Consider the following 25,351-nt stretch of genomic DNA (forward strand, 5'->3'; position numbering starts at 1 on the left):
CATTGGACTTGTTGTTCTGATTCTGCTTTACCCACAAGCCACGGCCGTTTCCATTCTGAAGCACAAGACCGATCAGGACTCACACACACACACACACACACACACACACACACCATGTACTCGCACATTCGATACACTCGGTGCGCTGAGGTCAGCGTAGCTCGAAGGTATAATGGCTTTGAGAAACTTTAACTTCTGTATGTCCTTTTTAAAATTCTCAGCGTGATAAAATATCAGAGCGTTCATCCACAGCGAGGCATGAGAAGCCCTTGCATCCGTAGTGTGCTTCCTGGTGCTGGCCTGAGCTTAAAGATCAGTTGGAGTCTGTTAATGGGTGACCGGTGCAGCACTAATGACCCTTTCCTAAAAACTCAAACGCTCCAATGCCTGTCTTTCCCACGTCTCCGTGACCGCTTCCTTACTTACCCGTGACCTGCTGGAAAGTACGTGACCTTGTGCATTACATACATTGCGTTTATGAGTTAAGAACTAGTTTTGTCCTTTTACGCATGAAGATATTTCTAGGAAGAAAGAATCATTAAGCAGCAAAAATGCGCATTAACGGTATGAGTCTGGAGCATATAAATGGTTAACCAGCTGTAGAGTATTATTAGTCTGGATATGTTTTGGGATTTGTGAATCATTAACTCAAGCCCACACAGACTTTAAAGAGATGTGCAGCAGCGCATTTATTCAGGTAGTTTCTCGAAGTCTGCTAGGCGTAGAAACAGCTGGACCTTTGTGTCTGTCAGTTGTATTTGGCTCTTTTTTTTTTAATAATGGCCACGTTTTATACACTACTGTTCATTTAGTGTCCAAAGAAACATTCTAAATGTATTATATAAGTGTTAAAACGAGCATATCAAATAAATACAGTTCTTCTGAACTTGTCCTTGTTCATCACAAAAGATTGCATCTCGGTTTGCACACAAAGAGCTCAGTTGTTTTCAACATTTGATAAGAATTGTTCCTTAAGCACCGGCGTTATTAGTGATTTCTGAAGGATCATGTGACACCGAGTAACGGCTTGTGAAAAAAGCCATCATGGAAATAAATTATATTTCAAGTAGAAAATCACTTTAAACGAACGATTTCATAATATTTGAACAGCAGTGTGTAATTTAATTTAAAAAAAAAACAAAACAAGTAAAGCCCTCTTTAAAAATCCCTCATCATTTGGAGTATGTTTGGAGTAAAGTTTGATCTTTGTGGCTTCTGTCGTCCATCACCAAACAACGCAAGTCAGGGCTCTAAACGCCAGACACCCAAATGTTTGAGTCGTCAACCCAGATTCTCTTTTATCCCAAACACTCGTGTTAGCATGGCCTCTTACACGGTTGAGAGAAACCTTTGCTTTTAGCGATTTAACTAAGACTGAATGCAAATTTGTTCTTGCCGCATTAAAACCCCTGACTGCAAACCAGGTGAATTAAAAAAAGTTAGTGAGTTCTATACGATGCTGTAACCATAAGAGTCATCGGATTATAATGGTTCATGACATCGTTTTTTTGGTATTTGGAGAGCCGGACGAACCTCGCCGTTCCCAATATCCGATCTCTCCGGGTTTCAGCGCAATGTAGCAGTCATGCACACTTCGGGACGCGTCTTGCTGGAGGGTTACATAAGAGGCCCTATGGCATCGTCATCCACAAGACAGAAATGTCAACAGATTACATCGCAAGTCTTATGATCAAGCACATTGTTTTTATTTTGCCCCGGTTCATGTGACAATTCTGTCCTCTGGTAAAAGCGGAAAGAATGGAACATACACAGCATGCTCGCCGTGAATGTGCAATCGATGCAGTCATGATGATCAGTCCGACGTCAATAACGTTTACTCATTAACAGATTTAAAAGAAATGATTCTGACCAACACATAAAGTTCAACCAATGCATACTTGGTAAAACGTTTGGAAATACTCGACGACCTTCATAAAGATAAAAACAAAATCATTTCTTGTGTAAAGGGGTACATTCATTTTTGAAAAAAAAAACGTAATAGTGTATAGAAATGCCTGCACGAGAGATGAGTGCCGTACCATGCAGTTAAATTAGTCGGGTTCTTTTCATCAGGCCTCTGATAGTTAACCAGGACTAGTTAAGAGCATAACCTCAACTACCATCACTGGCCTGATTTTTCAACACCCTACCGATTTGAAAATGTACAAAGTGCAACAGCAACATAAATATACAAGGATAAATCTCATGAATGGGTAATATTTCAAAATCGAAAGAAAAACAAATGATATTTTGCATACGTTTTGCTACCGTTGTGCCGATGCTTTGCATTACGCATTCCCTCCTTAAATGAACTTTAATGTCAAAAATCTCAAAATAAGTTTATAAAGTAATTATATATTTAAATATTTCATTTAAAACGGGCATCAAAAACACGGAACAAACATGCACTTTATGCAAAATATAATTTCACTTTTTATTTTTGGTTGAAATATGTTTTCATGAGATTCACCCACAATTCTTCTTTAATTCGCGTGAAAATAAAGCGCGCGTCATCCTACATATCTATGAGGGTGTTTTTGATGTATTCACAGTGTGGGAAAGATATAGCATATTGATCTATTGAGAATGAATGAACTGGATTTCACTGTATCAAGGCGTTTGATCATATAATCATACGAAGTCTCTAAAAGTACATCGAGCACAGAAGTAACCCCACACCAGGACACTGGCTTATTTGTTTTTCACCGCCTCTTTGTATAGAAAATGTATGAAAATAATTATGACTGATTTAGCCCCACCTCCAAACAGTTGCTACAGAAGAAGAGAACTTTCATGATGTTATGGTGCAGACGATACGAAATGAGCTTATTTCATTAAGATGCTGTGCACACGACAGCACTGAGTTGTGAAAATCCTTTCAGTTTGAGTTCCTTCGGTGACCTTCATTCGCTCAAGTAACTCTCGTAAGTGGTTCGTTTTTGTTGTGTAAACAAGCAGCAGTTCCTGTTATTAAGGCTTCATTTGATTTTTTTCCATTGAGAATAAAAGGCAAGCTCCACGAGCGCTATTATTTGGCTGTATTCAAAGCGAGAGAGTGAGTATGGAAATCTCCCATGTAGTGAGGCACCTGAACGTCACTCGGAGTCCTCTCCCGCAGTCGCCGCGTCCAGAGCGGCCAAGGCCTCTGCCACCATTGAGTCTGTGACGCTCACACGATCCATCTCTTTCTCTCTCTCTTGCTCTCCTTTCTCGACTGAGGGCTTTTCCTTTTCTCGGTCCTCTATCGTGAGCTTTGTATCTGCTGAGGAGAGGCTCGTGCTGCTGGTGTGCATGTCCACAGATAACACGCTCTCCGTGTCCGGAGTACCGGCTAGCCTGCTCTTCCTGTCCTCGTCTTCGTCCTCCTGTCCATAGGTATATCCGTCCGATCCCTCCGTCCCATCCGTTATCCCTCCACCTCCCAGACCGGAGTCTCGGAATCTGTCCTCTCGCTTCCCCGGTTCCGTTCCCAACAACGACTCGTTCTGTACGGGTGGGTTGGCGCGTGAGGCAGGGGTGGCTTTTATGGGCGTTCCCTCGCCCTCGGGCTGGAGGATGTAAGGACTTGGGTCACCCTCCGCTGGGCTCGGTCGGATCTGCTCGCCTGGAACGTTGGCATGGAGCCGGTTGATGTGGTTGTTGTCGATGTCGAGTTTGGTCGGGCTGGGATGGGTGCTGTATGCTAGGTTGTGGAAGCCCTGCTTCTTGTGAATGTGCTCTGCCTCCTCGGGAAATCGGTGAGATTGATACAGAGAGCTGCTGGTGGGGTCCCGCTTCCGACCAGGAACTTCTACGGGAACTGAGGGGTCATAGATGTAACTGAAACAGAGAAGCAGTTGAGGAGAGCATTTAAAGAAATGAACTGTTGATGGCCTTTTTGCTGGAAACAATCATTATAATCCAGTTAAAACGGTCATATACTTGCAAGGTTTCTGATAGTAAGTATGCTGTGTTAGAAGATATTAAGCAGACTCTAATGACTGCTAGTTGACATGTAGTTGGAAAGTTACTTACCGTTAGTTGAATGTATAAAGTGGACTATCGAAATAAAGTGTTACCAACCAAATAACAATGAAGCAGAACTAGTACTTGCCTTTTTAATTAAAACATCAACTGATAAGAAAAGGACTTTTATTTTGACAACACTTAGCGTGTCGGTGCTTGAGCACAGACGCATTTGAGCTACCATTCTTCATTAGCTTACAGTGAAAAATATTATAATAGGCTTATAGAATCATTGAGTTCTTCTGTGAGGTATTAATGGATTTATTTAGCATATTTCTATTTTTAATATTGTTCTGCGTATTATTTGTTATCATTAAATGAAACAGCGGGATATCATATTTTCCAGTATTCCTGTGAGCCTACAGAAGAGAATGGAGAATGCATGGAGCGTCGGAGACACCACATGACCTCACTATCACCAAGCGAATGAGAATGAGCAGACAAGTTTTCCTGCTTGACATGATACCACTCTAATCCCATTCAGCCATATGATGCCAACCACCTTTTTTCAAGACAAAAACGATTGCAGGGTTTTACTGATATATGTTATGACATACGCTTCTTTGATAGTTCAAACGATTTGACACATTTCTCCGAAAGTAATTCAATGCTCTCGAAATAACAATCATGATCTGAAAATCGCAAATGTAAGTATTACTTTTAATGCATGTACTATTTCCCCAAATGCAAAAAACTCTTTTATTTGTTAAATTCTCTGTTGTGTTTTCAATTAGCCCCAAACTGATATCTGCTGAGTAATACAGACAACAAAGGAAATCTTAATTTCCTAATTGTTTACACATTTATCTCAATTACAACGATAATAAAAGGGCAACAGGATAAGAGAAAACAGAAGTACGTACTAGAATGAGATGATATAGTGGAGATAAAAAAAAGTAAGAAGATACGCACAAAGGACGAGGGCTGCAGGGTGGAACAGATGATCTTCATCGAAATCAGAGCCACCCTGATTGACCCTGTTACATATCACTGTCTCTCCTTAAGAGTTCAGCCAAACATAAACTGATTATCCACACATTTCAAAAAGAACACCAATAAGTAACTATACAATTCTGGTTCTGTGAGTAGATCCTTGTCCATTTCCCGTTTTAAGATCTAGAACATTTAGGCAAGGCGAGGTAAGTTTATTTGTATAGCGCAATTCGTACAAAGTGCTTTACATAAATAAAATTACGATAAAATAAAAAAATTAAAGTGTATTTACAATGAAAATAAAAAATGTTTATACATAAAATATAGTGCAGTTAGTTTGGACATGGCACTGTGCTCATTCAAAAAAATGCACAGCTTTTGTTTTGAGTCTGGATTTAATCTGGATCTAATCCCTTCTGGAAACTGGTTCCAACTGTGGGAGGCATAATAGCTAAAAGCGGACTCCTATTGTTTTGTGTGAACCTTTGGTATTTCTAACATACTCGATCCTAATGATCTAAGTGCTCTGTTGGGTTTATATTCAGTGAGCATTTCTACAATGTATTTAGGTCCTAGGCCTTTGAGTGGTTAATAAACGAGTAAAAATACTTTAACATCAATCTCATTAGGACTAGTGAGATAGGCTTAGATTTTCTGGTTCTATTCAGAATCCTGGCAGCAGCGTTCTAGATGATGCTATTGAAAAGGCCGGTGAGGAGACCATTATAATAATAATCAATCAATAATAACAATAATCCACCCTTGTGGTGATAAAGGCATGAACAGGTTTCTCCAAGACTTGACTGGAACTTCATCTTTGTTTCAGAATGCAATGACGTGTTTTCTCCTTGTTTAACTGAAGAAATTTTGAACAAATGTTCATTTCATCAATTCTTTGGCAGAGGGAGATAACTGGGCAATAGTCATTTGGAGATACAGTAAATCTGGGTATCATGGGCATAACTGTGATAGGCAGTTTGGTTCTTTCTCATTGTTTGACTTAGTGAAGGCATATACAGGCTAAACAAGAACGGTGCAAGAACTGAGGTTTGTGGGACTCTGTATGTCATGGACATTTACTTAGAAGGGAAAGTTATTGTGTGAGCATAGGAGAGCATAAGTCTAAGTATGACCTGAACCATTTGAGTACCATCCTAGAAAGTCCGACCCAGTTTTCCAGTCTTTCTAGTAGTATGTTATGATCCAGTACCAACACTGATATTTTGCCAGCCTCAGAATTTAAATGAATATCAATTATTATCTTTGTGAGCGCTGTCTCTGTACTGTGATACGAGGTATCTATTTCAGTTTAAGTGGCTGTTCAGCTGATTTAAAATAACCTTTTCAATAATCTTGCCTATAAAAGGAAGATTTGATATAGGTCTGTTACTCAATATGGCATTATCAAGATTGCTCTTTTTCAGAAGAAGCTTTTCAGGGAGTTCAGAAAAGTCCAAGAAAGAAGTGAGACATTCACCAAGAGATCTGCTTCTAAATAGTTTAACACACTTTTGAAAAAAGATGTGGGAAGTGTGTCAAGGTCTCAGGTCGATGATTTAAGGTGCCGTTCTATTTACTCCAAAATGTTGCTATCAATTGCTTGAAAAACAGACAAAGTAACTGTTGAGGTTGTGGTCGAGATTTTCTGACCTCTGCTAATCTGAGGATGTGTTAATCGCCTTTCTAATGGGAATCATACTTTGGGGGGTTTTTCAGTCTTGCAACCTTTAAATGCAAAGAATGCATGTGTTAAGCTACTGTTTAAAATGTTCGAGAAGAAGATCTGTCTAGCTGTGTCTAGTTCCACATTGAAAGGATGAAAGTTTCGTCTTCTGCAACATCTGCTCAAGTTTCCTGCATTGTCTTTTCATACTCTGAACTGCAGTTGATTTTGTCTGCCTGTCTTTCTGAATTTTGTTGGAGCAATATAATCAATAACTTTCTTAGCTTTTGAGTTAAAGGAATCAAGGAGAAGGATCAACAGAGTCAGCAGAACAGCTTTAAATTTAGATTCCGATGAGACGTTCAACCGAGGTCCTGACCCTCTGTGGTCATTAAAAATCCCATGACATTCATCATAAAGAGTAGGGGTATAATCCCAGTGTAATCCAGGCCAAATTCCCTCCACTGACCCTTATCAATAATGGCCTTCCAATAATCCCCATCCATTAGATTGGCTCTATCCCACTCTCTTCTCTCCACCTGAAGCTGGTGTGTGGTGAGAACACTGGCACTGTTGTCCTGTGGCCGCTGTCACATCATCCAAGTGGATGCTGCACACTGGTGGTGGTTGAGGAGAGATTCCCCTACATGTCTGTAAAGTGCTTTGGGTATAGGCAATACACAGTAAAGTTCTATATAAATGCCTCACTCATTCATTCAAGACTACTTTTAGTTCAACAAAACATGCCATTAATGACATGGTGATTCAAAACAACACCAAGAACTTCAGCAAAGAATAATACAAGGCAATCAACTATTTAATAATCTTAACAACTGATTATGTTCTAAGAAGAAATTCCATCTGGATGAATACAAAGGAACTTGGATGGACTGAAGGAGTTGTGATTCCAGTTTGTTCAGGTATGTGCATGCTACGCAATTACTTTTACTGTAAATGCAAATATATGTATTTAATGGCGTATCCATATACTATTACACTCTGGAAATACTAAGATGTGTCAATGCCTAGTGCTGTGTCAAAGTGGGAACTTAAAGTTCGGAAACAATTACAGAGTCAGGTTTACAATCAATACTACTGTCCAACCACTGCAGTGCTGTACTTTCGGTTCTTTTTACTCCATAAGAGTTTGGAGCTGGATAGCAGTGCAACTCATTCAAGTGGCTGAATGTTGATGAAGCTGGCTTCAATTTCAACAAAAATGAGAAAGGAATGTGATTGGCCATCATGCCTCAATATCCCCGGACAACATGGAGGCTAGATCACTACAGTATTGGCAGTTACATAAATTTTGTGTTTTGCTAAATTTGTTACTTAAGCTGTTGTGGTGTTCATTCACATTACTTCTACAAGTATTTGAGGTAACATAATCTAGAAACAATGTGAATGAACACCACAACAGCTTAAGTAGCAGATTTCACAAAACACAAAATTTATGCCACTGCCAATACTTTTGGCCATGACTGTATGTGTGCTGCAATTTCCATCACTGCTGTTGTGGAAATGTTGTCTTGAGCCAATTCAACAATGAAAGGCTTCAAAAACTTACCACAGGTTAATCAGGAGAAAATGAAGTGGAATATAACTACTTTATTCAATAAATTTGGCACCGTAGCATCGTTATAGCACCATTTTGGATAGTATCGATGCACGTAAATAGCAATTGCAACATAGCCGTGTATCATGGATGACAAAGAACAGTGTACATACACTATTTGCAAGCAGCAATACTCTCCAAAATACTGCTATGGTGATGCTACGGTGCTGAATTCGAATTTTCTTTCCGTATAAAAAGTATTCTTTTCACTTTACAACATTACAGCTGGACTATTCTGACTGTCTTTGATACTTTTCTAGAACTTGACAGTGTCCAGTCAATGGGACAGTCACAAGCCTTGTGTTCCGAGGACGAACAATGGTCTCATGGGTTTGGAACAGCATGGTGATTAAGTGATTAATGACACAATTGGAGTGACCCTTTACTTTAAATTTTACTAAAACTTAATGATAAACATTTTAATCAATGTCTGTGCATCTAAGGTTAAATATGTTATCAAATCAACACAGAACAAACTTTCTAGTTTTTAAATAAATGCATTACTTGAAAAATTCAGTGCATTGTTATATAGTACAACTAAAATGTTTGGTCAACAGAACTCTGAACCAGCTAATAAAGGCCTTCAGGATCAATAGAAACTTCCAGACAGGAGTGCTGGAGCAGGTCTGGAGGTAAACTCCACAAGAAGGTAGTCCTCCAGAATGGACATCCCTGTATTATATTCATATTGTAAATTAAATTTCAATTGTTCAATTGTTTTCTGACTCTGAAATAATCATTCCTTGGTGTTTCCTTGGTGTTTTCTATACAGCCATTTGTGACATTTACATTATTTTGAATAATTTGAGTTTTTCCATGGCAGCCTATTTTTGCAGTTTGATTGACTCCAGATTCAGTCACCCCTAAATAACAAGTAAAAGCAAAATGAGGTTGGGCTCTTTATGTCAAAACAATTCTGTATAATAATTTAGCAATATTCTAACAGTATTAAAAGACGCTAGACAAACAAACCCATTTGTTATCTATTTATCCGGCCTAAATCTTGACCACCATTGCCAATCTTAATACACCACATATAAATTTCCTCAGGTTGTCAATTTCATCATAATACACAAAATGCTGTTTCTCTTTGGGGTTATACTGGAACCTGATATGTGCAGGACATTTGAATGCACTCGTAATTTGCATAGCACAGGCAAAGGGCCGTACTGACGAAAGCACAACCAGTGTAGCGAAACGACATTTGAAATAACAAACAGGTGTATATCCTCCTTCCTCTTTTAGGGATTTGCTGTTTTTTTTCTTATTACATAACAAAATATTTACATTTCTATATTAACAACACTATATTTATACACAATATACAGGTGATAAATAGGGAAAGTGTCAAACCAACGTAAGAATGAGAGACACGAATCCCAATTTGTGTGTGTGTGTGTGTGTGTGTGTGTGTGTGTGTGTGAGCCTGGTGTATTTGTGTCAGACACCTCCCGCTGAGATCCTTCTGTTTTTCACTTCCCTAGTCCGCCGACAATCCACATGGAAAGAGAGAGGCAGGTAACAGAGCCAATGTCAACCTTAGGTGCTCATGTATTTATCTGTGTGCGTCTCCTCTGTCATATTCCTATCGTTTTTCATTTTAGTGTATGACATGACATGATTTTCCTGATATTATAAATTCTCAACGTTTAAGCACATCAGTTCAAAATCCATTCCAGTTTAACAGTTTAAGGGTGGATAAAGTGGAATTTTCCACTCTAGCTGGCAGGATGAAACATTTTACCTTTAGTAAACATTACCCCCGTTAAACAGCACACAATGTCTAGCAATGCAAGGAATTTTTGCCTGGTAAAAGGTGCAACAGAGTAGAATGCTAATGTTTATCAGCAGCAGGATCTGACATAATCCAAGAGGAGCCTGGGAACTCACATTCTATTCACCCTAAACAGCTGGCCGGATTATATACTGTTCCCAGGGGAGGTTTGAAAATGTATATCTTTTCAGCAAATATTGCCTACAACGCTTTGCACAATGTAAAAAGGAGGTTTTGTGATGTTTGAACGTTACGTCAAGGGATTTAAATTTTGCTCTTGGAGGGCCACCTTTCCATAGACATTTAGCCTTTATATATATACATATATACATACATTTACATATATACATATATACATGCTGAGCAGCTGAACACCTCTGGTGTTTCTTTAAATGCAGTCCTTGAGCCAAAAACTCATAACCAAACACCAATGACTTGTACATTCACTATATAAACAAAAGTATTGGGACACCCCTTTATGTAGAACAGATAAGGCATTTCCAAAATGTTAGAAACAAAATTGATTAACATCTCTGTTGCAGCAGTTTTGAAAGTGTCTAAAATGACTTCACCCATATCATACCAAGTCATTGGTGTTTGGTTATGAGTTTTTGGCTCAAGGACTGCATTTAAAGAAACACCAGAGGTGTACAGCTGGCATTAGGAGTACTGGACAGTACTGGACACACTTGCATTCTAACTAAAACTTAGATTTATGTACTTTTTCCTCATCTCCATGCATATAAATGTAAAATGTGTGGGTGTTGTTCAACACTACTAATGTTAAATGCCAAAAGAAAGCATGTATTTGTAGTATGTGCATGAGGCAATTCTTGCAGCTCAAACTAAGCCCAGAAATGTGACATTCTGTGCAATTAAAGGGCTGTTTGAGAGTGTGAATATCTGTGTGTATTTACCGTGAAATAAACTCCCTGCATCAAAACAACCCACATAATTATAAGTCAAAGATACTAAAATAATACATCTATTAACAGAGAACAGAGCAGTGCTGGCAGACTGAATCCCAGTTTCAAACAAAAACTGATCCCAGGTCAGCTTTAGAGAGACTAGAGTCTGTTAAACAGCAGCATTTATGTAAGAAATATCTAGGATCTTTAGGAAAGAATACTCGAGACTAAAGAATCTCTACTATTTGTACCTTCAGTCTTACCTTTTTATCATCCTACAGCAACTGCAACCCATCTGGACAGTTGTGCAGAAAACCTGTGGAAAGGCAAAATTAGGTTTAGCGTTTGGCTGTGCGTATATATATTTCATTGAATGAAGTGAGTTAGAGATACCACAGAACTATTGTGTGGATTGAAATACGCAAGTTACATTTATTCTAAAGGTATTTGAAGAATCTAGAGCTGGGCTGCTGAATCAGTGATTAGGAGAGTGAACATGATTTCAACAAAGGGCTATTCAGTAACTGTGCTAATTCTTCACCTCAGCTATTAGAACATGAGGACGTGATCGCGGTTATATCTGTGTGAATAGACCTGCTGACACGGGAACTGAGAAACTTAAAGAACAGCATAAACCTTGAATGGCAACAACTGCGAACCACTGCCTGGTGGACCCAGGTGAAGAATACATTCAAGAATACATACTCTTTTCTTTTTTTTTTTTTTAAACTACACCCTTCAATGTCAGCACACTCAATGTCGGACTCTGTTGATATGTTTACACACACACACACGGGTATGATATTTTAGAAGTACTATATCAATATCTGCCAGGCCTTGGGGACATTTTATTTGGTTTCATATTGATGTGGCACATGGAGTTAACTTGACATATGAAATTAGTCAGGTATGTGGCTTCGGGACACAAGGACGGTCATACACATATGTTCATGACATTCTGGATTACTCCTCGCTGTGGTTGGTCAAATAAAATGTTATTAATACATCCTCATCTTGTGAAAAGCAACAAAGATGGATTGACCTTTCCAATGCCTGTCGTGCCATTTCAGGCTTTGGCATTTCTTGTGCTCTTTTTATGAGCAAGTAGCCTTGTAAATAATTGATAGCTCAGTCTGGGAAAAGATCCGTCTAATAGGACAAAGACACTCCCAGACTCGCTCGCTTTTTTTCTCCTGAGACAGAAAGCAACGCGGAAAACAGTCACCTCACGTGTCCCGGGACCAAACATATGAAGCTAAAAGAGAGTGACGTAGAAGAGACCAATATATGAAAAAAATCCTAATTTGCTGTTTGATAATAGTTAGTAAAGTAGCTGTTAAGTTATTGGGTAGGATTTGGGATGCAGTATAAAGTCATGTAGAATAAGGCATTAATATGTGTCTAATTAGTACTAATATTCTAGTAATATTCATGCTAATAAGGAACAAAAACACTTTTGCTGCTATTGAGGTGTGATACGGGTAAGGTTAGGAACAGGTTAGGTTTATGGGTAGGTTTAAGGCTGTAAGTTGTAAGGGATGGCTAAATAGTGTAATTACCAATGTATTACAGATGTAATTACATATTGGTATTTTTAAAAATGTAAGTACAATGTAAAAACATTTATGTACAAGTACATAGTAGTTAAGACCACCCTATATTAAGTGGGACCCCACAAATTCTGCATAATTACTGTACATGCAAGTAAAGCCAAACACTAATCTATCCCTAACCATATAGTAAGTACATGTAGTTATTACTCAGTACATAAATGTATAATTGCTCTGTAGCAAGGACACCTTAAAATAAAGTGTAACCCATATTTTACATAAATGCAAATGTCTTGTAATACTATTTTAGTTTCCATTTAATTATGTCACAATCAGTAATCTGAACCAGAATCGAATGCAATTAAGTTTTCCAGACAGGGTTTAAGACTAGTCCTAGATTAAAATGAAAGAACTGTCTAAACTGGAAAAAAGCTTAAAATACATTACTGCCATGCTCGCAGGTAATGCTGTTTTGTAAGACATGTTTATAGTTTAGTTTTAAGGAAGGGAAAACTGACTACGTCATTCACTTGGGGCATAACGCGTTTGAAACTAAGACAAATAAGACTAAATTTAACAAGTATATCAAGTTAGGCAATATTTGTTGTACAGGTTTACTGAAAAGCCAGTCACTGTGACAGAAAGGCAAATGGCTTAACAAGTGGAAAAATTCAAAACGCAGTGCACGTAGACCAGACATCAACACACGGCACTCTTCACAGACGTGTTTTTTAAGTCTATATGATGTCTGTACAACAATGGTTCTCAATTCTAGTCCTTGCGCTCCACCGCTTTGCATATTTTGTCTGTCTCTCTTTGTTAACGCACCTGATTTAGATAATCAGCTTTTAGAAGAGAGCTTGCATTACATCCCGCACACTTCAAAACACTATGAATGGAAGGTTTAGGTTCACTATACGTCGAATAGAACAAATGTCTGAAGCAAAAAGAGAAACATATGAAACGCGCAGGTCGGTTTGGCGCGAGGACTGCACTGAGAATAGCTGAAAAAAAAAAAAAGTTGAGCAAACTTAAAACTTTAAGGCAACCAGCTACAGGAGAACGTCTTGTTTTAAGTTTGTATAACAAAAGTTCTACGAAAATAAGTTGAGTAAACTCAAAAAATCTACTAAAGCTGCTAAACCTTTCTTATGTGAACTATCATATATGAGTGAGAATAGAAGTCTTGTGTTCAACCATCTTTATTAGGGCCTTTTTATGCCTTTATATAGGACAGACGGGGTGAAAAATGGGGAATGGGACCGGCAAAGCATGTTAATTTGGAAATCAAACTCGGGTCACGGTGAAAGCAGATGCCCATGGCTAACTTACATGTTGCTTTGATGCAATATGTGACATTTCATTTGAAAGCACTGTCGTTACTTTCACTGTATTACAAAGCTGCTCTATTTACAAATTTTGGAATATGTTTATACAAAAATGATCATAAAATAAGCTGGCGCTTGACAGCTTTCAAGCCACTGCCACGGACACAAGGAACTGGATGGAGTTTTTCTAAATCATTAGCAGCCAGATGTGGTACGCAGCAGACACCTGTTTGACAGCAGGAGTGTGACACGGGCACCTGGCAACCTCTTTGTCAGCTGCTAGAGATTATTACATTTTACAGCAGTCAACATAGCACAGTCTTTCTTTCCATGAATGCAACGACTAAAAGTTTCTTCTGTGGTTAATCTATAACGTTAATCATAACGTAATTATGTTTACTTCATATAGTTAGAACGCTTACTTTCACAAACCGTTACATATATCCAATCTTGCAGCAGTAATTCTTAAAGTAGGAGTGATAGCTTTAAAGGCCCATCCATTCATCGAAAGTAAGAACTTTTTCATTGTCTCAAGTCAACTGCATCCGATATCAAGAACACATGCGGGCACTTTTTATGGATCCTCCGTACTTGCGATCTTGAGTACGGGAACTGAACTTCGGCAGTTGATGATGTTATATGATATCTTGTCAGAGTGCAGAACCGCGCATTAATAATGCATATATGTCTCCTTTGTCTGAGACACCTATTTCAGGTTTTATTCTGCCTTCACATGCTAGCAGAATGATCGTAAATATGATTTTCTTAGTCAGAAATTGGACACAAACTGCTTCCATTTCCAAAAGATTTTCGAAAATGTCGAAACCCAAGTTAGGCGACCCGTACATTTTAAACATGGCCAAGGAGAGAAACATAGCAATAGTAAAGTTTATTAATTTTCTTTCAACATTTACATTGCTTTTCATTATGTATATTCACATACTGTATATAAATAACCATTTAATGCATATTATATGTATTGAACACTCTGCAAATTGCATTTATTTGAAAGAACGACACAGCGCTGAGAATCTTTATATGGCTACCAATGAATGGGACACTACATTTTATTCAAAATCTGTTGGATATTGTCAAAATACCTTCTAAAATATAATATATCTCGGCTTAAATAATGACTAAATAGGCTGTCCACCATGATTTCTTTTCTTTCTAACAACAAAGCACTTCTACTACTAAAGAACTGATGACTTGAATCAGGTGTGTTTATATAAGGAGACATGCAAAATGTGCAGGGGCCTACAAAAACATTGAGAACTACTGATTTAATCCACTTAAATCCCACACTAAATGACTGGAGAAGTCCGCCATATGTCACTAGAGAGATATCGGTTTCTTTTACATGACTGAAGAATCTGAAAAATGTCTGTGGAGCCAAAGACTTCAACACCCATAATGTTCTTTTTTTTCATTTTGTCCCTGCCCTTCAATCCAACGGTCTATGGGTGGGAAAACAAAGATTTGCAAATTTATTTGAAAACCCTGAAACTGTAAAAAGTTATAGGATTATGCAAAATAGCTCAAATAGTACTGCAGTTTAAAATAATCAGGCATATCTGGGAGCAAGGCAACGTGCAGAAAGAGTGTCACATTGTTCATTTACATCTACTACTACAGACGTGCGTAACAATACAAAGCCAAACCGTGCTCTTTATGAAAAACATTACAGTTTTCACTGTGCAGTCTCAACAAAGATTAACAGGAGATTAGCAGATTGCGAAGTTAAGATGAATGGCGTATCCAGGACTCTATATCCAAAGAATAGAAATGTTCCATGTGGAGAAAGGTGATTCCTGGGGAGATTACTGGAGATTGCGGGCTGAAACCGAGGCAGATTGAAATCTGAGCTATATGCCATTGGAATAAATTGGAGAAGGGAATTTCTCATCACTGTAGAATGTGTGCCCTCCAGCTCAGCTTTCTGGCCCGCGCTTTCAAAGTGACAAATACTTAATCTCCTGCAACAAAATGAGGGGGCTTTTCCATTCCTCAGCCCTTAACCTACTCAAGACACACACACACAAACAGGTAGGCATCCGCACACGCTGCCATAGCATTAAATCACAGTCTTACGTGTTTAAGCTTAAAGGCAGACACACGGTACTACTGATCGACACACACACACACACACTTTTTAGAAGGTTCCTTGCTCTGAGCATTACTCAAACGTTTAAATCCTTTCAACTGGTTCAGCTGCCAACACAAGCCTACACACACGCACTGGTCTTCCGCAGCCAAGATAAACAAACGCACAAGCCACTAACGGTTCATTTCCTTTCAATTTGCCGAGAACAAAGTGAAGCAAACAGCCAGACAGACCAGTGTCAAGAGATAATTAGAGCTATCAATGACCAGTTGATTTCACTCACACACTGCTCCGACGGGCTCAAATCTTTTCACAGACACCTGTAAGGCCTTTTCTTTTTATGACTGCTTCGTGGAAATCATCGTATAATTGGTTGTTTGGCCTTTTCACAATTATTTCACAATTATCGCGTCATTTGTCTACTAAAATGCGTACTCTCATTTTTGAATATGTAAAATATTTTCGCCCTAATGTCATTTTCATCACATATTATATTTTGTTTAATGGTATTCTGTGGTGGAAACGACAATAAAAGTCCTTTTGACGCCTTTGTCTCGCTGAGGCTAATTTCAAAGCTAGCATTTTATAAATCCTACATAAACGCGATGAAATATCATATTTGTTGGCATATTTTGATAACTGCATTGCAAATGATGCATAACTGATTACGTTTTGTATTTCACTGAATATATTAATTAATGATATATATATATATATATATATATATATATATATATATATATATATATATATATATATATATATATATATATATATATTCATGTAATATATAATTAACGAGGGAAATGTTTAAAGTGTAGATGCATTTAATGCACCGATGTACAGGAAGCTGATTTCTGTTGTGGCAGCAGCATCTCAGATCTCAGTTACGTTTATTAGTCTAAAATCCTGGTTTATGTTATGAGTCAAAACATTAGCCTCCGTATCCGAAGACAGGAAAGAGATTATTTTATACTTCCGCCAAGGCACACACAGTTCTGGGTCATTTACAAGGACTTAAATGAAGATAATTGCATTAATGAAAGTGTCAATGTTTCTAAGTGACTAACACACAAACAGAAAGCGAGAGATGGTAAAGAATATTAGTTTTCTACCAGTACACTGTGTGTTTGTGCGTGAGTGTACGTGTAACTAAGTAGTGGATGATGTGTAGGTCTTGGGTTACTACGTAAAGGGATCAGATTCATGAAGGTGTGGTTTAAACAAGTGGGAAAACTGGTTTAGCATTTCTCTTTCTCTCAGCACGCGTTATGCTCCTCTTCGTTTTTATTTATATCGCATGGAAACAGCCAGATGGCATGGAATTGACAAGGGTCATTAAAATGAAGCTGAAATGAAAAATGCATCACGACGATGGAAACTTAAAAGTGCAATTCGAGTTAATATTTCCCCCATCTTCATCCTCGTTTAGCTTGAGCGTCTAATGACGTTGAGCTCCGTTTCTCCATATTTCTGGAGCAGGTAAAAATACAAATGCATTCAAAGCTGGTTTTAAATATGGCTTGAAATGTGGCCAAATATGGGTGTGTTGCCCTGGACACCGTTGCCATGGCCTCATTCACAGAAGACCAGCGCGCGCAGAATCAGCCCTCTTGAGAATGCCCATATCATCAGTTAATACTGCGCTAAATATACAAAACAAGAATCCACCTTACATCCCGTGTGAAGCACTTCCAAACACTCCAGAGTCACTGCTAACTATCATTCAGCTGTTTCGCTTCACGACGTTGGCTCTTTGTTTGCTCTTTGTTTATAAAAACTGTGAGTCACGGTCATTCTCTGCGATGTATTTAGCTGTTTGCAGGGCTAAAATTCTCACATATAGTCCTAAAATGCTCATTTCATGTACGCAGATGGCTATCGTCTTATAAGTTAACATCCAATAACAAACATATCTGCTAATGACCATCAAAATGGCTTTTTTTGTTGTTGTAAATATAAGTTGATGCATAATAAATAATATTTCTGATTTGAATAAAACAAGTTTATTTATATGCTGACGCATAAAGCGTTTTTGTTTTTTAGGATTGTATTAAAAATCAGAGGTTATGGTTAGGGCATAACAAAATACATTATATTCTGAGCTCGTTTTTGATTGCTTGCACTCTTCAAACCTGAAATTTCATATTGATCCATGAAAAAGTGTGCAGCAAGACTGAAATTCGCAAAGTTTGAAACAATTCATAACAGAGCTACAACTTAAACAGAGCTACAAGAATACTATATATAGTAAAATGGCACATTTGTTAAATAAATAGCTAATACATACAAGAAAAGTAAATGTCTTAGAGTTAGTAAGATTGATTGATTGACTGATTTTTTAAAACAAATTATTACTTTTTGTTCAGCAAAGGTGCTTTAAATACATTATGAAATACAGTAAAGGCTTTTGTAACTAAATGTAAAAAATCTATTTCAATGTTGCTTTTTAGAGAAAAAGAAATGATCTCTTCCAAAAAAGGTAAACGACGCAACTGTTAGAACTGTCAGCATATTAGAATGATTTCCAATGTGTTTCTAGAAAGATATGCCAATATAAAAACTACACCGAGTGTTAAAGCTACAAACATTATCATAGTGACATTAATCTGTGGATGTTGCATAATTACGTGAGCTCCAAACGAAGTCTACGTAACACCAGCGATCGCAATCAGAGATCCACAGTCATAATGTCACCAAGCCAGCAGAGGGAGCCCTGACCTCTGGGTGATATGCATCCACTCCTCTGCGTTAACTTCCTGTTCCTGGACTATAAAGACTGCAGCAAGCCATCACCTGCAGGTTGCATTGTTTCGCCTGTCTCATAGTTAGATCGTTTGTGGTTTATAGTTTCTGGTTTTGACCCTGTCTGTTCTCTGATTCTCTGATCGTTTGCCGCCTGACCTGACCTTCTGCCTGTCTCTGGATTTCGTTATTGCCTCGCCTCCTATATCTGTTAGCCCTGTTTGGAATGACCATGCCTTTGTTTAATAAAAGCCTGCACATGGAGACGCCTCAGACCGCTCATTCGTGACAGAATGCAACCTCACACCAGGATCCAGCGGCTTTTCACCCGAACCATGGCCAGGTATGCACCTTGCAATGTCTTTGCTAACCCTCAAGCAGGGCACCCGATCACTTGAGGATTATACTCAGGAATTTCTGGACCTGGCTTACTTCTCTGATTTACCGGACTGTTTGCTAATTGAATTTTTTCACGAGGAATAAATCAGCCACTCAAAACACAACTTGTTCAAGAGGGTCCACGTGAATCACTTGCACACTTTATTGAGTTTGGTTTAGTGACACACTCACGTTGGGTATTATGGAGAAGAAGACACTGCATTTATTCCCAAGATGGCCGCCTTCCCGAGCCGCTGCCCAAGATGGCCGCCTTCCCGAGCCGCTGCCCAAGATGGCCGCCTTCCCGAGCCGCTGCCCAAGATGGCCGCCTTCCCCGAGCCGCTGCCCAAGATGGCCGCCGCCTGCCCAGAGCCGCTGCCCAAGATGGCCGCCGCCTGCCCCGAGCCGCTGCCCAAGATGGCCGCCGCCTGCCCCGAGCCGCTTCCCAAGATGGCCGCCTTCCCGAGCCGCTGCCCAAGATGGCCGCCTTCCCAGCCGCTGCCCAAGATGGCCGCCTTCCCGAGCCGCTGCCCAAGATGGCCGCCTCCCGAGCCGCTGCCCAAGATGACCGCCTTCCCGAGCCGCTGCCCAAGATGGCCGCTTCCCGAGCCGCTGCCCAAGACCCGAGCCGCTGCCCAAGATGGCCGCCGCCTGCCCAGAGCCGCTGCCCAAGATGGTCGCCGCCTGCCCAGAGCCGCTTCCCAAGATGGTCGCCGCCTGCCCAGAGCCGCTTCCCAAGATGGTCGCCGCCTGCCCAGAGCCGCTTCCCAAGATGGTCGCCGCCTGCCCAGAGCCGCTTCCCAAGATGGATGCCGCCTGCCCAGAGCCGCTTCCCAAGATGGATGCCGCCTGCCCAGAGCCGCTTCCCAAGATGGCTGCCGCCTGCCCAGAGCCGCTTCCCAAGATGGCTGCCGCCTGCCCAGCGCCGCTTCCCAAGATGGCTGCCGCCTGCCCAGCACCGCTTCCCAAGATGGCTGCCGCCTGCCGTGCAAAGCCTCCAGTGCCCGCGCCTGCGTGCAAAGCCTCCAGTGCCCGCGCCTCGTGCAAAGCCTCCAGTGCCCGCGCCTCGTGCAAAGCCTCCAGTGCCCGCGCCTGTGCAAAGCCTCCAGTGCCCGCGCCTCGTGCAAAGCCTCCAGTTCGCGCTCGTGCAAAGCCTCCAGTGCCCGCGCCTCGAAAGCCTCCACAGCAAAGCCTCCAGTGCCCGCGCTGCGTGCAAAGCCTCCGTGCAAAGCCTCCAGTGCCCGCGCCGTACCAAAGCCTCCAGTGCCCGCGCGCGTGCAAAGCCTCCAGTGCCCGCGCCTCGTGCAAAGCCTCCAGTGCCGCGCCGCGTGCAAAGCCTCCAGTGCCCGCGCCTCGTGCAAAGCCTCCATGCGTGCAAAGCCTCCAGTGCCCGCGCCTCGGTGCAAAGCCTCCAGTGCCCGCTTGCAAAGCCTCCAGTGCCCGCGCCTCGTGCAAAGCCTCAAGTTATCCCACCCTCCCACCCTTGCTACACGTCAACAATGGATCCCAGCAGCCCCTGCACTCATCCTCCACCCTCCACCTGGAGCTTGCCACGGGTCTGCCAGTCTCCATCGCCGCCGTGGGTGAAGGATTCACCGCCCCGCCTCTGAGTCCCAGACTCCACCCCGGCTTGTAGACCCGCCGGCTTCCCTTAGGCTCCTAGCTCCCTCCTCTCTACCGTGCTCTGTCATTCCACCAGCTTCACCAGGCTCCATCGTCTCTCCGGCTACGCCTTGGTCGGTCATCGACCATCCGTTTCAGGATTCCACTCCTCCAGCTTCGCCTCGTCCCTCCATTCCTCCGGCTCTGTCAGGCTCCTCCCTTCCCGGCTCCACATCAGTCCTCTGTAATACCTTCTCATTTCCCGCCTCCGCATCAGTTGCAGTAGCCTGCGGTATTGCCTAGGACCTCCAGCGCCGCTGTGTCACTCCTGGCTCTTCGGCTCTCGCCTCAGTTACCTGCTCCGCCGCCGCCGCCGGTCGGCTCCATGGGGTTGATGACCGTTACCTCTCCATGGCTCCTCCCTCCGTCGGCTCCACCACTGACCATCATGGCTTGGTTCTGGATTGCCTCCCGCTCCGGACTCCTCCCGTCTTCACCCTGGCTCCTCCCACCGTCTCTTCCTCCCTGGTCTCAGTTTGCTGACTCCTCCCGAACCCCTCCCAAGCTCACAGTTATGTTTTGTTTTGTGGAAGGAGTCGCTCCTAGGAGGGGGCTATGTCACCAAGCCAGCAGAGGAGCCCTGACCTCTGGGTGATCTGCATCCACTCCCCTCTGCGTTAACTTCCTGTTCCTGGACTATAAAGTTGCAGCAAGCCACTCACCTGCAGGTTGCATTGTTTCGCCTGTCTCATAGTTAGAAACTCGTGGTTTATAGTTTCTGGTTTTGACCCTGTCTGTTCTCTGATTCTCTGATCGTTTGCCGCCTGACCTGACCTTCTGCCTGTCTCTGGATTTCGTTATTGCCTCGCCTCCTATATATCTGTTAGCCCTGTTTGACGCCTGCCTGTTATGACCATGCCTTTGTTTAATAAAAGCCTGCACATGGATCCGCACGCCTCAGACCGCTCATTCGTGACACATAAGATCATGCAAGACGGGCCCTGGGTGTATCACAACTTGTTTTCTTTTTACTAAAAAAAACTCTTATCACCGTTAAACGCGCTGCCCTTCAAACAGAGTCGTGCTTGCAAAGTGGGAAATGGCTAAAGGGAAAGAGATGGAGAGATAGGTGGATAGTGAACCATGGAAAAAAGGTGCTGCTTCTTGCTACAGAACGTCACACTGAGATGTATGATATAGGCTAGCCTGTGTACACACTAGTAGTGTAAATATCAAGGAGCGAGGCCCAGTGGCCTTTGTAGGGCACCTCAGACCACACCTTACTCAGCACAGCAGACCTCGCTCAAAAGTAAACAATGAGTCTGACTGTAAACACCTAGACAAACTGCATAAACCTGCTCAGTCCCCCTCACAGCTACTGTAAACAGTAACACAAGCCTACCAAAGCTGACGAAGTCTAGAATGGGCTTTGCAATGTGTAAAGTGCATTAAAATAACAAAACGGGCTTCTAAATTTAGCACTGAATGTGTCCAATGTGATGCTGTCGATTCATATTTTTTTGAAAGGCTCATTCAATTGGCCAGAAATACAGTACATTGACGTGAACATTTTCTTGGAGCTTAAGAAAACGTTTTTGCATGCTGAAATATTTTTAGAATCCTCTTCCGAAGGATGCGATTCACAGAATGTTTGTACCTACGCTTTTGGTCACTTTTATGCATTCTTGTTCAATGAAAGTATACCGACCCCCACACTTTTGAATCGCGTCCATCATGTGTTATTATTTAATACCATCTAATTTTCAGTAGATGTTATTATACGAATCCCTCATGTTACCTGACAAAACATTCCTAAAAAGGTTTTAAATGTTTTGCTCTCTCCTCCTGCTTCATCTCAGCAGCTTCAGAAAACACTACATGCAGCTAACATGTCTAGAGCTCGTTCATTTTTAATTAGTTCAAACCAAATTGTCTAAGGGCAGAAAAACTACACCTTTTACAAACACACCTTCAGCGAAAAGCCTGTTTCTAAGCCGCCAGCTTACAGCAAAAGTAATGGCTTCACCCACATTTAAAATTATACAAATGATAACCAAACTCCAGTTCATCTAAATCACTTATGTTGTTCAAAATCCCAAAACAGACATTGGCAGAAAGAGAGGTTTAAGTGTTCACTACGTTGTCTCAAACCCATCGTTCTTTCTTGAATCATTAAAAAAAAAAAAAAACGTCTTCCAACGACAAGAAATGGTCCCGCTTTATATTAGGTGGACTTAACGACTTATATTTAAATTAATGTTTGATACTTATTGTGTACAAAAATGTTTTTACATTGTATATATCTATGTTTAGAAATACCTATGTAGTTACATCTATTATTCATTTCTGTAATTACAATTATAATTACACTGTTTTCCCATTCCTTACAGCACACCACCAAACATGCCCCTAACCTACCCATATCCAACCTCAATAACAGCAAATGTGTTTTGCGATACATTATGACCACAATAAGCACATTATACTTATGTTTAATATAACACCTAATATAAAGTGTAACCCAATAAACGGTGACTAGAAGAACTTGAATAGGCTACATGTTTTCTTTTTTTTAGCTTTAGTCACTATGGACTGCAATTGCATGGAAAATGTTAGGCAACCTTTCCATTTGTGTTCCACAGATGGAAAAAGCCACACAGATTTGACACCAGGATAAGAATATATATATATATATATATATATATATATATATATATATATATATATATATATATATATATTTTTTTTTTTTTTTTTTTTTTTTTTTTTTTGAGGTTAACTACCCTTTAATCAATGCAAGCGCAGTAAACTACCCACTGTTCCCTGCAACAGCCCCATCTGACAAGGTAAAACCGTGTTTTTTTCTCCTGAGGAAAAGTACAACCACCAAAAACAACAATGTAACTCAAGTAATCGATCTGACGCGGTTATTGGGTTGTTTAACTCCCTTATATTCACTAAAATATTGCCCAAAAACACAGTTTCGGTGGCAGTAAAGTAGACTTTATCACTGTTTATCTTTTTTTAAAGATGTATATTCACACTGGCCAAATGTTCAATCCTCCTACATCGAGCAACAGGTGCGAGGAGAAACTTTAGCTCTTTCGCGATGAAGCGCGTGAAGAGAAAACCTTTACCTGTTACACTGATGACGAAGGTGTGGCAGTCGTTTGCCAGATGGGCTACAATTTCACGGATAACTCCGGCGTTCATTTATTTTCCCATGTCGTATCTCCTAGCGCACTAAAAGAGAAGCGGTCCCAAGAAGCGAAGTGTCCCAAAAACTTCTTCCATGACCAGAAGACGTCGCGCGCTCATAGCAGCCGCTTCCTCCTCCTTCCTTATGTTTATTTTCCCTCCCGCGTTACTGCTTCCGAGTAAAGGAAGGTCCCCCGTGACTCCGTTCTGCCGTGCCTCCTCCACACGTCCATTTGAATTTCAGATGGCCGTCCCAAGGAAGGGCCTGTGTTCGGCACGGTAATGACAAACCATGTGACGGGGGATCAGGGAAAGTCAGCGGACTGGGAAACACAGTTTAAACCGTTGGCACGCAGGGAAATAATTACGAGCGTCGTGCGGTCTAAGCAGGTGTTAGACAGGCTGGGCAGGTGCATTCGACTGCATGAGAACTAAATAAATCAGCAACAAACAAAACTGATGCACATATTAGTTCACTGCAATAAAATGGTGAAAAAGAACCGATTTATTACTTTAGGTCTCGTGTTATGAACAGGTTATGGTGACTTGCCCAATACTAACAATGGCTTTATCTTAGCATTCTTTCCTTTATTGGATACATTTGCGTGCAGTGTTTGATTAAAATAGATAGTCAGGAAGTGTGTGATGCCAGAGAGTGATAATTTGATGTGATGAGTGATCTTGTCACCTACCAATGCTGACAGTTTGATATGCTTATGTAACTGACAGCGGAAACTTCATGTAGAGAGTGACATTTCTGAGTGTCTATATCAAATCAAAACAACCTTGCAGCTTCTCAGGTGATTGAGTTTGTATTTGTACCTATAGGCCTACTGAACTGTTCATTTGTACTCATCCTTGATTGTAAATCAGTTTAGATTTTTTTTTTTTTTTATATATATATATATATATATATATATATATATATATATATATATATATATATATATATATATATATATATATATATAAAAGAAGTTGTAGGGTGTGGGTTATAGAGTTAATATGATCAGTGAACATATGTTTGTGAGTGTACGGGTTTAAGTAATAATTGTGAGGGCCACAAGTTTGTGATAAAAATGACTTGTGGCATTTTTGCTCATATGCCCATAAATTATTCACATTACATTTAGTGATCTCAACAGGTTTGTCTGGCTGAGGGTCAATTTCAGGTGTGTATTCTTGGTCATTTTCATATTGTTAATGTTGTAACGTCCTCTGGTTTAGGTTAGTGGTGTCTGTATTAGGTCAGAAGTTATTATTTGTTCACGTGTGCACTGCTGCTGCATATTATGGCCTGCATATCTAAAGAGCTTGTTTTTCCATTTGCAGGGAATTTATGTTATACGTTAGTATTTATTCAGCGGTTTTAATTTGAGGACACCTAACATAAAAAATAATGCTTAATAATAATACTTTATACAAAAACACAGGTTTGATTATCACTTAATGTCCATGTGACCATTGTGCATATGCATAGTGAGTATGACAGCAGGACACAGGGCCTTTTACTGTCTTATATGGGTGTGTATATTGTTTTTGTCTGCT

General features: G+C 40.6%; 1 protein-coding gene across 1 annotated transcript; it reads right to left on the reverse strand.

Annotated features, from left to right (window-relative positions):
• Window positions 1-1,684: 1,684 nt before the first annotated feature.
• zgc:194930 (uncharacterized protein LOC557813 homolog) lies at window positions 1,685-24,074 on the reverse strand. The gene is made up of 3 exons (XM_043243828.1): window positions 23,743-24,074; window positions 11,162-11,214; window positions 1,685-3,819 (listed from the first exon to the last, which is right to left on the reverse strand). Exons 2-3 carry the CDS (start codon window positions 11,191-11,193, stop codon window positions 3,096-3,098), a joined length of 756 nt encoding a protein of 251 aa, XP_043099763.1. The 5' UTR covers window positions 11,194-11,214; window positions 23,743-24,074; the 3' UTR covers window positions 1,685-3,095.
• Window positions 24,075-25,351: the final 1,277 nt, after the last annotated feature.

The sequence above is a fragment of the Puntigrus tetrazona genome, chromosome 7, assembly GCF_018831695.1.
Source record: "Puntigrus tetrazona isolate hp1 chromosome 7, ASM1883169v1, whole genome shotgun sequence".
NCBI lineage: Eukaryota > Metazoa > Chordata > Actinopteri > Cypriniformes > Cyprinidae > Puntigrus > Puntigrus tetrazona.